Below are 14,662 nucleotides of genomic sequence, written 5' to 3'. Positions count from 1 at the left end.
CGTGGAGAGGGACACTGGGCTGGCAGTGGGGATGCTGGAGGCAGCCAGCACTCCCCAGCTCCCCCCAGGCCCACCCCTCGGCCCCACAGTGGCAGGACATGGGCTGTCAGAACAGAGCAATCCAGACATTCCCACGCATTACAGCTGCAGGCGTTACTGCAAGGTATTTTTCATATCTCAATTGGAAACAAACTATTCTCTGATCTCGGCTTAGTCTCAGATTGGCAGGGATGCGGCATTTTAATTTTCAGGAAAGAAAGGACAAATCTCAATATAAAGAGAGAGGAGAACGGCGGACACGCTGGAAAAACAAGAGCATAAAAGAAGGAAAATCTGGTGCAACAGCACTAGCGGCGCACAAAGAGGAAAAAAAAATAACACCAACCATTTCTCTTTGTAATTCGTTTAAGAGATTGAGAGCACGGCCCTAGAGCAGCAGCTCTGCCCGGGGCTGTGCTCCTGTGGCACAGCACAGCTGCAGCAAAGCTCCAGGGCTGCACCCTGCAGTCCTGTGCAGCCGAGCAGTGCTGCGGCCGTGCGTGTGCAAACACAGCCGTGGAGCAAAGAGTCTGACCCAGAAACCTGCCGGGCCTATCCGAGGAGGGAGAGCACGATGCATGGAGCTGAAGCCGCCCCCAAGCCGCCAGGGGGATGTGCTGGGGGGGGGGAGCAGGAAGCCCCCACTTGCAAGCTAAGGCACAACTTGCAAATGCGGGGCCCCCAGTGCAACTGGTGGGATTGCTTGCTGAGTGCGGATGGGAGCCTGCAGCTTTCCTCTTGCTGTCTGCTCTCCTAGGGGCTCTGCAAGAAGCTTCGGGGAGCACAGAGTCACCAGCATGAGAGCAGAGGGCAAAGGCTTTGCTACTGCCCTGCAGGTGCAACGGTCTGGAGTGGATTTGAGGTGGATTTATTAAATTTTGAGGTGGATTTACTAAAATGTAAGGCACTGTTGGCATTGAAGTCTCACCCTTTCAGAGGCCTCGAAGCCTCGGTGCTTGCAAAGCAGCAGCAGGGTGCTGCACTGCTCCCTGCAATGGCTGAGCGCATTGTGCAGGGCCGATGTGTGAAGTTCTTTGGGTTCCACCAGACCCTGAGCCATTCTCCCTCTCCCTGCCCGCCTCTGATGACTTTTTACACTCCTCATAGCACTCCGTGGTGGTGGGATGATTGGAACATAATCAGGCTTAAATGCAGCAATCAAAGAGAATGCACATTCGTAGGCACACTGATTTCCATGCGCTGGCTGCCACGTTGGCATAGCTTACCACTTCTATCCCCTGTGATGGAAATAGCGGGGTCAAGATCTTTTGATAGACAGAATAGGTGAATAGCATGAAAAAAACACTACAGTCCTATGCAAGACCCAACCCTCTTCTCCCAGAACGAGAGACTGCAACCACATAACTTAACCAATCCACCCGCAGGAAGGGAAATCATTTTGCTGCCTTCACTAATTATTGGCTTAAATCTTCACAAAGCAAGGAACACAGCAGCCTTGCTCATCTGTCTTCTCCTCGGCTCAATTTACAGATGCTCACATTGATCTGGAAAGCCTCCATCATTCACGCAAAGCCTCCGATCACAGCAGCAGCAGCACACACAGGGCGTTCTTACAGCCAGCACGCATTCATAGCCAGCTTCCCCCCTGCATCCTGCACATCTCTCGCTTCCACGGCATCTCTGAGCAACAAGTCCTGCTCTGCTGATAAGTGGTACGGAAAAAAACATTCTCTTTATTTGAGCAGCCCCGTCCCCTCCTACTGCAGCACACTCCTATGCTTTGGGAGCAGGGTAACAGGATGCACAAATGCTCTCCTTCCTTGATGGTTCCATTAATGTCCTCTTTGATTTCCAGATCTCAATAATTTTAATCTGTTTTATCTGCATTTTAAGCCTGGTAGAAGAGTGATCTGGGGAATTACTCTAATTTCAACCTTTGCTAAAATAGTGGAGCAGACATTAAGAGAAAAGCTGGAAAGGGTAATGGAATTGAACAATGAGCACCAATGCAATGAGACAACTTCCTCTGCATTCCTTGATAAAATTACACGATCAGTGATCTGAGGACAGAGGCAGAGCCACATTCAGAGCTTCGTGAGGCTTCAGCATGGCACTTCAGCTCTTCCTTCTCAAGAACAAATGATTGTTGTTCTCAGCATGAGAGCTGTTATTTGAACCGAGGGGGCAGGAACAAAGAGCACTGGGTCACTGCTGAGAGCAGGAGCCTATTAATTAATCCTTTATAAATAATTAGCAGAGGTTATGAGCACGGCGTGGAGACAGGCAGTGTGTGCTAGCAATGAGATGTGGCAGCGGGAGGTAGGCCGACCCCGTGCCATGAACCATTCCTTGTCCCCAACCCCAGCACAGCTGGGGGAAATCATGCCTGGGCAGCCTTTCGTCCCTCCTTGTTCCCTGTTTTCCACTCAGCCCTGCACAGACACATCCAAAAGTGAAGGAGCTTCAGAAAAGCAGGCAGACCTCTGAAATGCACTCATGCATCGCTGCCCTCCCCCAGCACGGCACAGCACTGTGCCCACCACCCATCCTGAAGCTGTGCTGCCCTGCCCTCAGCCCTCCCATCCGTACAGTGCAGTGCCAGCAGCCCCCCCAGGCAGTCTGCTTCAGGTACCCCAGCTCTGGGCACAGCGGGAGGGCCGTGCACACAGCACTCAGATGGCTCCTCTGGGCACAACAAAGCCCACAAAACCACCAAAGCCACAGCATCCCCACTCCCAGCCACAGTGCATCCTGCAGCAGCCGCAGGCACTAAGATGGAAGCAGCACATCTCTACCTAATTTCCTTCACCGAGGATGAATTTCAGAGAAGATTCAAACTGATTAATGAAGAGGAGGTTAAGCACTTTCAATCAGGGTGGTGAAAAAGGTGCTGGAACGGTAAAATTGAATTCCACACTGCCTTTCTTTTTACGCTTTATAAAGGTGAATAAGCAGGGAAGAGTCCTCAAAGCTGCTCCTCAAAAACCTCCATTTTTGGGTGGGTGAGAGCTGGCAAAGGGTGGCTGCAGCACAGCAGAGGGGTCAGAGCACACTGCCCTGCAGATGCAGGTATGATCAGCACCGCTGTGAGCTTCCTTTCACTGATTTCATTGATATTCTCCATTTGGAAAAATTCATATCCCCATCAGCCAACTGCCAGGCCTGTAAATAGCAGCAGCTCTGCGTGAGGGGAAATCAGTGGCAATGGTTGGCTTTATGGGGTTGCAGCAGCCATACGGCACAAACCCAGGGCTTACTGGGGAGGGGAACGAATGCCTGGAGCCGAAGCACAGCCTTCCCATCGCCACCAGCTCAGTCCTGTGCTGAGGAACGTACAGCCCAGAGCTCCACTGGGGTCCCCTTCACCCACTCTTCTTCAACCACAGCTCCTAGTGCTGCCAAGATTTGCAGTGCGATGGCTGAACGCAGCAAGGAAAGAGAGAGGGAGGGGATATTGATGGAGATGACTGCAATATAGTGGCAGAAATGACAGCTACCAGCAGTGGCCAGATCACAGAGCAAGAGCATTACTGATATCACACACACAACGACGTCCTTCTAAAATAGAAAGTTGATGAGCTCCTTCACCTGCCATTAAAATCTGAATGGCAACAAAGTCCTGAAGGCTCTGGTCTTGCCTCTCTGCCCCATGAGGTCTTAAAGACCTGAGCAGCACTCCTGCTGCACACACCCAGGACAGGTGGGCTTATTCTGGAGGTCCCTGAGGAAATTCAGTCCCTGAAAGAGATGGGGCCCTGCTGCAGAGGGGCTGGATGGAGCAGACTGTGCCCTCTCTGCTAAGAGATATAATAAGGCAAAATTGCTGTCCTAAATATTGCTAAAGCGCTGGCTGGCATGTTTAATAAACCTTTCCATTTGGGTAAATTAGCACTCATCTGGACAAGTGCTGAAGTGCTGTTACTTGAAGAAAAAAAAATTCAATGCTTGGAGCCTAATTTAAATAATTATCAGCATATTTCTGCTCCGGCTGTTTTGCAGAAATTACCAGGAGACTCGATGCGGTCTGCCTGGCAGTGCCTTTTGTCTGCATGCCATGTATTGACCCCATTTCAGTCCAGCTTTTGGCCCACTTGCTCCTTGCTAGAGCCTTCTCACCGTAACCACAAGGATGTCGGCCAGGCACAGCAAAACTTATAGCAACTGTTCTGGGGAAGGGACCTCGACAAGCCACTGCAGCAACCTCCCCACCACTGGGGAGCCAACACACAGCACACAGCACAGCCCACGGCACAAGCAATGGCACGACCTGCAGCACAACCCACAGCACAACCCACAGCACAGCCCATGGCACAACCCAGGGCACAACCAATGGCACAACCCACAGCACAATCCCCATCACAGACTGTAGCACAGCCTATGGCACAGCCCATGGCAAAGCCCACAGCACAACCCATGGCACAGCCCATGGCACAACCCACATCACAGTCCACAGCGCAGCCCACGGCACAACCCAGGGCACAGCCCACGGCACAGCCCATAGCACAGCCCGTGGCACTGCTTCTGCCCAGAGTCAGGCATGTCCCGAGGAGGCGCCAGGCACGCTGCCACCCACTGCCCTCTCCCTGAGCACCGCTGCCACCTGCCCCTCAGTGAGCTCCCCTCCAGGCACCACCCGCTCGTCAATCCTTGGCTCTCATCAAAGGGCAAACTTATAAACAGACGCCGCTGCCAGGTTTAATGGAGGCAGATAAAGAGCTGTGATCGTTCGATGTTTTCCAATGATAGCGGTGATGCCTGGGGCCAGCAATAACATTACCATGAAATAAATCTGCAGTGATATAATTAGCAGGGATGCTATCACGGCGCAGGTTTTAGGGTTGCTCAGCACAGAGGCAGCAAAGCAGAGGTGCCGTTGCAGAGGTTCTGGGTTTGAGGAGGGGATGGGGAGAGAAGAAAAGCCTCACGCAGCAGGGCTGGGGCCGCTCTGCTCACTGCTGGGGGCTGCAGTGGCACTAACATTTGCAAACTGCTCGCAGCCTCTGCTCTGCTGTGCACTGCGTGGCTGCCTGAGCGAGAGGGGAAGTGGGTGTTTGTATTCCATACGCACTCCAGGACCTCAAGATCTCAGATTTATCCATTCCAGCCGCTTGCAGGAACCCACTTCAGCACACACGACTTGGGAACAGGGGCTGTTTCCAGCCCAGAACCCTGTGCACCTCCCAGGCATGCGTGGGGTTCCTGTATGGCACAGCTGAGAAGGTAACCCCTGCTCTGCTACCTGCAGTGGCACTGAGCAAACGGCCCGGTGTTGGTGCTGCCCTGCAGCACTGCATGTTGCCAGCACAGCTCCCAGCGGGCCAGGGTAACGGTTTTGTGTAGGGGACATAACAAAGAACTGCACAGCATTGTGCAAGAAGAGGGAATGCCTTCAAGTTACACCAGAGGAGGTTCCGGGTGGATTTTAGAGAAAATTTCTTCTCCAAAAGAGCGGTCGGGCACTGGCACAGCTGCTCGGGGTGCTGGGGGAGCCAGCGTCCGTGGGGGGGTTCCAGAACCGTGGGGATGTGGCACTGAGGACGTGGGCAGCGGGCAGGTGGGGGGATGAAGACATCGGCCGGCAGCCGAGCTCCTCCAGCAGCAGCTCACATCAAGGCTCTGCCATCTGCCGGTGCGCTGCGGGCAGGGCAGCCCCCGTGCGGCCGCTGCTGGGCTTCGGCGGGGGGAGCGGGACTTCGGCCCGGGGAAAGGTCCGGGCAGGCGTATGGGGCGGGCGATGACCGCAACCAAGGGCTAGCGGGCCCCTGGAGGCTTCCCTCAGCTCTTCTAAGGGGCGGTGTTTTTAAGGCAGCAGCAGGAAGGGCTGCGGAGATCTCCGGGAGGCAGAGGGCACCCCGGTGGGGGACGTGTGCGGCTGCCCCGTGCCCGGAGCCACGGCGTGGGCACCGCGCTGGGAGCGGCCGGCAGGCAGCGGCTGCTCTGCACAGAGCACATCAGGGCTGCGGCACCGAGCGTGCATTAAATTGATACCATCTCTTTAATGTTATCTCTGGCTCTTTATCACAATTGCATGTGCAATTTACATTCTTGCCGTCTTTTTTTTTTTTTTATTAAGATATGCTGGATGCCTCTCAGAGATATTTCCACAATTGTTGCAGCATCACTCAAACGTTTAATGGCCGTCAGCTGCTCCGGGGCAGGGCTGGGTGTCGAAGTGCCGCAGCTCCATGCAGGGGGGGTGGTGCCTTCCAGCCCCAAGCTGCAGGCAGAGCCCGAGCAGGAGGGGGGGCATAGCTGCCCACACTGTGGCACTTGCACTTGGCCTCCTGCCACAGCCCTGGGTGTCAGAGAGCTGACAGACACCATGACAGACCTGTGAGCGCAGGGTCTGCTGGTGGCAGCCCTGGGGCAGTGCAGCCCCGGGCACAGCAGTGACTCCCACCGCCAAACTGCCATGGAAATGAATTTCCTTGCCCCAAAACTAACCAGGGAAATTCGAATAAATCCCCTTTTTGGTGACACGGCATCTTTTATTTTCCTATCATCACGACCATTTCTTTCTAACTGTGTCCAAAATTTGTTTTGCAAAGAACTGAATGATAATTTCCTTCCCTTGCACCAATTCCCTCACTGGCACACATCACTCCCCATTTATTTCCTCCCTCCCTCCCTTCCACCCTTCTTTCTATCCACCAGGCAGTAAGCTTCACCCATCGCCTTTTATCCTTCCAATCATGCCTCCAGTGCAAGGAAGGAGCCAGCCCTGCCATGCCGGAGGGTAAGGATGGTCCTGGGACAGGCAGGAAGCTGTGAGCCCCATTGCAGGGCATTGCAAGGCATTGCGCTGGGGGCACAGCTGGGTGCTGCAGTGCTCAAGGTGGAGGCTTCCTACCCACGTGGCAGGGTAAGGAGTAGAGGGATGGCTGCAGTTTGCTAGAAGGGGGAGGCAAGAATTGTAAGGGAGCTCTGCTCTGGGTCAGACAGCTGTTGCTGGGATGCTGGCCCACCTACTATCCTGGCTTTGCCTTCTCTTTTGCTCTGGGCACTGGGAGAGCACTGCAAAGCCGCACATAGGTCTGACCTGCAGCCATGTGAGCTTCAGAAAGTAAACCACAGAACGGCTTAGGTTGGAAGGGACCTTAAAGGCCATCCAGTTCCAAGCCTTGCAGTGGGCAGGTTGCCCCCTACCAGACCAGGCTGCCCAGAGCCCATCCAGCCTGGCCTTGGGCACCTCAAGGGATGATCATACCCAGAGCAGAAGTGAGTGACAGCCATAATCTGCCACGAACCAGAGGGGAAGGAGTTGGGCTGCTCCCAGCAGGACTGGGGCTCACAGGGCCAACGTGGAGCTCCGCAGTGCTGAGCAGCACAGCCATGGGAGCTGGGCTCCTGCTGGGTGCTCACGGGAGAAGAAAGGGAAACGCTCGACATAATCTACATGAAAGTGTAGGAAGCCCTAAATCGCATTAGAGCTATTAAGAAAGCTGGTTCCATTGCTCAGCAAACCGGCCCAATACAGTCTTGATAGACTCGTTATAAACATCTGATTGTCCCTGATTAGATTAGACAATAAACTACCATCCTGGTGCGCGGGTGCTGCTCGCTCCCCTCTGCAATCTGTAAATTACAATTCCAGACCTGGGAGATTGGATTCAAATTGGATTACTGGAGCAGGTCCAGCCCAAGAAAAACACACACACACACACACACACACTCACACAGAAGAAACAAACAAACAGACAGGACGGTCAGCCGGGAATCAGTAAGCAAGGAATTAAGGATAGAATGGGAACAAAAGCTACCAACCAGCAATTAGCGAAGAAGAGGGAAGAGAGATGGATTTGGCACTATTAATTAACAAGGCAAAGAGATTATACCTTTAAATGGTTTGCACTTCAGCACAAGCGAGGTGGATGCCAGCTGCGGTCCCTCCTGCACAGATGCCAAAGGATGCAGTGCAGGAGGAAGGCAGGCTCATGTGCGCTGCTTTGTGGCCAGGGTGGTGTGAACATGTGTGCTGTGCACATCCCTGCACAGCATCAGGCGGCGCTGGGGTTAAGCTGTAGGGCAGTGGGAGGGCACAGGGCCTCCTGCAGCCCAGGAGACACAAAGCCCGAGCTGTGGTGGCTATGAGGTGTCACCTCCTGCAGGATGCTGGCATCCTTTGTCCCTCGGCAGAGCTGCTCGCTGCCGGGCTGAGAAATGCTTCGTTCTGTGCCAATTTTTGCAGCTCTTCAGACAAGTGAAACCTTTCATTGTCCCTGTCAGGGAGCAGAAGAGCTGATAAGGGCTCTGTTAGCCACATACCTGCAAGGCAAATCTCGGGGCTAGTGAGAATTGTTAAAGGGATAAACCTGTCCGATGAAATCCCCTCCGTACTCTTGATATATGCGTGTGCCAGCAGGAGATGGAGCCTGGACCTGGTCCCAGCAAGGCACCGTGCAGCCAGGGCTGACAGCACTGCCTGTTGCTGCCCAGCTCTGTGCTCCGCAGCTGCACACCCGGCTTCCCCCTGCCTCCATCACAGGAGCTGGAAGTGTGGCCAAATGCTGACTACCCCCTCACTGCAGAAGGAAGAAGCAAAAGTGCCAGCAAGTGGGAAAACCCAAGGCCTGAGGGTGGTGGGTGGAAATTGGAGAGAAAACTGAGAGATTTGCTTAAGGCAGTAAGAAAATCCCAGCCCTACATCTGCAGATCCACTGTGCAATGAGCCCCAGCTTCTCTTCCCATGCTCTTCCCCCACAGCATCCCAGGCAAGGGGGTGGGAATGCCACAACCCCCAACCCCCATTCAGACCCCCCAACTACAAGAATCCCACTCCTGCAACATGCTTTCAAAATACAGAAGATCCTCAGATGCAACGAGATTCCACAATAGGAGAATAAACATGAACCACAACTGACTGCAGGTAACTGCTGTTGTTTTCTCCATTGCAATGGATTTGTCCAGGCTGTGCATGTGCAACAGGCACTGCATATATGCATGCATATAACAAATGCTCCAAGACATGAAACGCCTCTCTGCTCATCCTCCATCCCACAGATGCCTTCCTCCCTCCAAGTCAGGGCTGCAGGGGGACAGGGGAGGTCTGTGTGCCTGCTCACAGCTGAGCTCCACGGGAAATAAAACATGCTTCACCTGCAGCCAAAAGATTTGGCCAGCGATGAAAACCACATGCAACCTGCTAGCCCCACACCCCCAGGACCTGGGGCAGCAGATGTGACTGCACAGAGACAAGGGGGCTCAAGGAGCCAGGGCTGAAGCAGCCAGAGCCCCCTGCCCCCCATGTGCCATGCAGCACAGCACTGGGGTGCTTTGGGGATGGAGAGGGCTCTGGCGGAGACAGGGGAAGAGCAGCAGCACCAGCAGCAGCTGTTAGACAGGTCAGGGTGTATAAATAGCTTGCTTCAGGGCATAACCCACTCAGTAAACTGTGGGATGTGCTGTTCTCAGGAGGCAAAGCAAATTGTCTGTGTTTAAATTTGTGAAGGATGAAGCAGTCATCCAAAACAGCCTTTACAAGAACTGTATAAAAAAAAGTAGAAACAAGCTTAAAACATAGCCTGGGATCTAAAATATCCCTCTCCTGGCCACCTCCTCCACCAAACTCAGACTGCCTCCTCCTCTGCCTGCAGAGCTATGAGGGGGACTGGCCTGAGGCACAGCTCTGTGCATCACCCACTGACACTGCCTGCAGCCTGGAGGAGCTGGGACACTGCGAGCGAGGGCTCCTCCTGGCACTGCTCCCCTTATCAACCTTCACTGCAGAGAAGCTTTCGTGGGAATAGGACTGTGATGCACTGAGCAGAAATAACATCAGCACGTCCTCAGCCTGCACTGGGGCTTTCCAAAGCAGAGGAGACAAAGGCTGGATGTGATGGCATGGAAAGCTGGGGAACCAGGGAGCCCTGGGAAGGCTGCATCGAGGGAAGGAAACCAGAGGGATGGGAGGAGATGCCCTTTGTGCTGGGGGCCTGGAGGTGGCACGCAGTCCCACGTGTTCCCCAGATGATGACTCAGCCCTGGCTTCACCAGGACAGCAGGCACTGTGGCTCTGAGAGACATCCCAGCCTGCAGGAGTTGCTGAAAGCAGGATGTGGAACACCAGCAAGACAAAAATGAAGGTGGTCAGCCTCCTGAAAGATCTCAAAGCAGCTCTAGCCTGCGGGTACAAGCCTTTCAGGCACATATAAAAGAAAGAGCACCTCTAGATACACGTAGAGATAAAGGAACAGATACGAAACTTAAGTCAGAGAAGGGTGGCAAAAGGACATACTTGGCAACCCAATAGCCTCTTGAATCCCAGCCTCACGTGTGCTGAACCAGGAACCAACCAGCTGTGACTTCCAGCATGAGCAAAACACCACTGATGCAGAGGCATGGACACCCCAGCAGTAACATGGCAATCCACCATCTCTTTCTTTCTGTAGGATAAAAGATCTTTTTTCTCAGCCCTAATGAGGGCAAGCTCATCAGTGCAGCCAGGGGGAGCCCCTCAGCCGGTACCCAGTCGCGCAGAAAGGATGCAGGAGGACACTGGAGGAAGAGGACAGCAGTGCTGGTGCTGGGCACTGCCCCACAGAGGCTGCTGCGTGGGCATGGGGTGAAAGCCCCCTGCAATCAGCTGTAGCTGCAGTTGGAACACGAGGAATTCATAGGTGTTCATGGGAATCCCTCTGTCCCATGATAAAACTGACAACAGCTATGATGGAACAAAAAGGGAAGGACAGCGTCCAAATAACCATCTCTTTGCAGACGACTTATTTTGGGAAGGAATTACCCACTGTGCCACACACCCCTGGCTCCAGCACTCCTCTGAAATGCCTGTGGGGAACCAGAGGATCCCACGAGCATTGGCACTGTGCTGCAGCACGGCACCACGGCCACCAGCCATCACCGACATCAGCGGCCTTCTGCTTCATTTCTGCTTCTAGAAAGGCAACACATGGGCTAAGTAACCATGTATTATTAATCAACGCTCTGCACACTGTTGAACTTTCATAATGACATGTTAATATTTTCACTGAGAAACAGAGGAAAATGGGCTCTGATGGCCGGACTGAATCACTACCTCATCAGAATGCCAGTCCTGCGCTGAGCATCCATCGTGCGTGCCTAAAGGCTAGTGAGCACCTTCCTACAAAGCCTCATCAAAGCACAGGAAATATTCCTCCTCTCGCTTGTAGAAGACAAGACAGGGAGGCATCTTTTCAGAGGCCAGGAGTGACACGGCAATTCATACTTCTAGGAGAGGCTCTGTTTCTTCCTCCTCACCTGCCCTCCCTGACACACGGAGTCCCACCTGACTCATATGCTGAAAAATACATCTCAAGAAGTCATCATTGCTCTCATGAGTCATGAGAGAAGGGGAGGAAATGACTCCATGATAGATGAATCAACTTAGAGGAGAGCTGAGGCAGAAGAAAACACAGCGGGAAGCTGTGGGATCCCCTCTGCTTTGGAGGAGCTTAGCACAACATGGAGGATCTTTGGAAGGTCCAAATTCTCAACCCAACAACTTCTCCATTTCCAGATGTTGTCAGCACCACCAACCCAAGGCACCGAACACCGATGTGCCTGCTGCACGCAAGGCATTTCTCCATCCAGCAGCAGTTCTGCAAAGGAGGCCTTGTGAAAGCACTAACTCAGGTCAGTGGATCACTCCTTCCATCACTAAAGCAGCACCAAGTGCTGGTTATTGGGTCCAGGCACTGTGAGAACCACTCCTGTGCCAGGCCCAGCACCACGTGAGCCTTTAGCAATGCACCAACCACCCCTGCCCAAAAACTCCAAGGCAAAGGGAGTCACAACAGCATCAGGCTGCCAGGTGTGCTGCTGTCCAACTGGCACCTCCTGACAGGTTGCACATCTCTGGGGTGTTGAGTAGAGTATGCCATGTGCTCAAGCACGCCCACAAACTGCACAAACACAGGGATGATCCCAAGCAGCATGCCCTACATCTCCCAGACTCAGAAGCCAAACAACCTTTTTGTCCCCAGCCTGTGTCCACCACCCACGTCAGCCCTGTGGACAGCCCCACACTGTCCCGCCCCTGAGCCACACAGCCCTGTGATCTCTGCCTGCTGCTGCCTCTCCACCAGCAGATTGCCTTGCTCCACTACAGATAAACTCATTTCACAAGGAGCGCTGCAAAATGGGATGGTAGATTGGAAACGTATGTAGGGAAGCCACGAGGGCAGCTCATACATGTAGTCCATCACAGGATTCAAAAGCCAAGCATCAGCACATAAACATTCCGGTTCATGCACTTCTGAACAGGAAAAAAACCCTACTTGTCTGTACCATACTCATGAGCTGTTGTAGGGACACTGGAAGCACCTTTGCTCCCACCCCCTGCACACCTATGACTGAATTTGCTGCCAAGCTTTGGCTGTCCCTCGTACTCCTATGGCAGCACCTCCAGCTGTTAATGGCACGCTGGGAAGAGTCACAAATCCACAAGATACCTATAGCAGATCCTCATGGGATACTTCCTCACGTGACAGCCAGATATATTCCAAAAAACACTGCTGTGAATAAGAGCCAACTGGCAGATGCAGCTCCCAGAAAAAGCCACACAACCATAGAAATTACTTTAAAGCCAAAACCGTAGTGCTACAACAGCATAAATCATCTTCTTCAAAACTGAGTGTCAGCCAGGGCTGGCACACATCACCTTACCTTTAAAGCACGGACTTTCTTGGCCAGCAGGCTTTCAATGTCCCCTGCAACCTTCTCCACTAATTTTCTGGGCACGTTCTCCTTGACTTCAAACAAGTTTCTATTCTCATTGTAGATCTAAGAAAGGAAATAAGAGAAAGACAGTCAATATTGCAGAGATATACTGCAGCCTTCCCACAGGAAAGTTGGAGCTACAACACAGAGGAAAGTTAGCCACATGGACCAGGTGACAATACAGGCTTAGGAAAAGAGGATAGAAGGCTTTGCAAGCAAAATGATGCGTGTGGCCTGCTGCCCATCCCACTGGCTTCATAGCTGCCTTCCTTCTCACGTGAAGCCTACGAGCATCCTGCTTAGCCAAAAGCTGAGCTGCCCCTACACTGTCTGCACCCCCACCTCCACCCATGCTCATCCTCATCTCAGTGAACCGCCAAAGAGCACAAACAGCTCTCAAGTCCCTTCCCCAGGATCACTCGCCAGATTCTGCAAATGCGAGAACAGTGGCACCAAGTCTGCTGGAGTTCAAGAAGCATTTGGACACGGCTCTCAGAAATAGGCTTACCCTGAAGGCCAGATGCAGATACCCAGATGTGAATGTCTGCACTCAAAGCCCGCAGCTGTGCCCCACAGCTCTTCCACACCAACCCCCTCAGCTGCAGAGGACCGAATCTGCCCTGAGGAAGTGCTGTGGGCACCAGCACCGTCCTAGCAAGATGGGACCAGCCCCAGCACGAGGCTTCTGAAACACCAAACCCTCCTCGGATCACTTCCAGACCTGGTGGCAGCACCCCGGCTGGTTCTCTGGGCTATGCCAGGGGTGAGGTGTGCAGTGGTGGCGGGATGCAGTGCCCCATAAGCATGGCATGCAGCTCAAGGGCAGGACGGAAACACTGCAGAAGGCACTGTTCCAGTACAGTGTGAAATCACTTATTCCACCCTATTTCCTCCTCCAGAAAGTGATGGGCTGGAGCAGGTCGCACCCCTGTTCACTAAAAGGCGACTGGCAACAAATTCAGGGCCTCAGCAGAGGAGCTTCCTCGTGACCTTTCTGCTTAAGCAAAGCAGTTCTGGGGGCTGGAGCCACAGGAGAGTGCTCTGATCAGAGCAAAGGGCTGCTCTCCTGGCCTTGCTGGCCCCTGCAGAGCTCCAGGGCTCAGCTGCTCCCTGCAAGTGTTGCTGCAGCCCCTGTTCTGCAGAGCTCCTCCTCCCTCCTCCATCACCACGGCCGTGATGGGCAGCTCCAAGCACTGCTGCCTGCAAGGGCTGCACCAAAGTGCTTGGATCCCCAGCCCACCCAAGCTCAGCACCAACTCAGCACCTCCTGCCTCGCCTCTCACTGCAGGCACTTGCTGCGTGGGAGCAGTTATTCCCAAGGAGATGCCCCAGTAAGAGGCGGTGTTGCAGAGGCACCTGCAGCTGAGCAGGAGCGGGTTCAGAGAGCTGAGCTGGGGGCTATGTCCTGTGTCCTGCCAGAGAAGGTTCCACATCAGAGAAAAGTGTCAGCACGCAGAAGGTTAAAATGGAAAAACTCAGCACAAAGCAATATTCTCTCATATTCTCTTTTCCCTTTAGTAAGCAGCAGCATAACAAAATAATGTGTTTGGAAGGCGTGCGCTACCTCCAGCTGAGCAGCAGCAATTAGGAAAGCAAAGAAGAGCAATCTTCAAGGAGAGCGCTCCGGGTAAGGAGGGCATCCTAACATCAGCACTTCCCTATTATGAAACAGAACATGGGCTCCCATTGGCTCCAGACAGAAGCAGTGCCCGTCCACAGGGATGGGGCACAGAGTGAGAAAGCAGAGGTGTCCCCCCATGCCTGCAATGCCTGCAGCTGAGCAGGGCCTCAGTGCCAGTGAGAGCACTGCAGGCCCTGAACCTCCCTCAGTTATAGCACAGGGACTTCATTTTGTCTTTCTCATGGAAATTCTCCCCCGACCTGGTGCTTGGAGATGACCTCAGGGCTGTGAAACTGCTGCTCCAGACTACACGCAGACTCAGGGACCCAAAGCAAACACTAAACCACA

General features: G+C 53.5%; 1 protein-coding gene across 9 annotated transcripts in view; it reads right to left on the bottom strand.

Annotated features, from left to right (window-relative positions):
• CACNA2D2 (calcium voltage-gated channel auxiliary subunit alpha2delta 2) overlaps positions 1–14,662 on the bottom strand; it is a 128,783-nt gene that overhangs the window by 53,159 nt on the left and 60,962 nt on the right. For 7 of the 9 annotated variants that reach the window (XM_085235617.1, XM_085235616.1, XM_085235619.1 and 4 more), the window contains one exon: positions 12,640–12,756. The exons of the other annotated variants lie outside the window; for them this stretch is intronic. In XM_085235617.1, the coding sequence (XP_085091743.1) occupies positions 12,640–12,756 (117 nt within the window). The remainder of the gene's footprint in view (positions 1–12,639; positions 12,757–14,662) is intronic. 9 annotated transcript variants of the gene reach the window in all.

This window comes from Meleagris gallopavo, chromosome 14 (assembly GCF_905368555.1).
Source record: "Meleagris gallopavo chromosome 14, MGAL_WU_HG_1.1, whole genome shotgun sequence".
NCBI classification, from domain to species: domain Eukaryota; kingdom Metazoa; phylum Chordata; class Aves; order Galliformes; family Phasianidae; genus Meleagris; species Meleagris gallopavo.
Note: the sequence above shows the minus strand (reverse complement) of the source record. Positions and strands in the feature narration are given on the sequence as shown.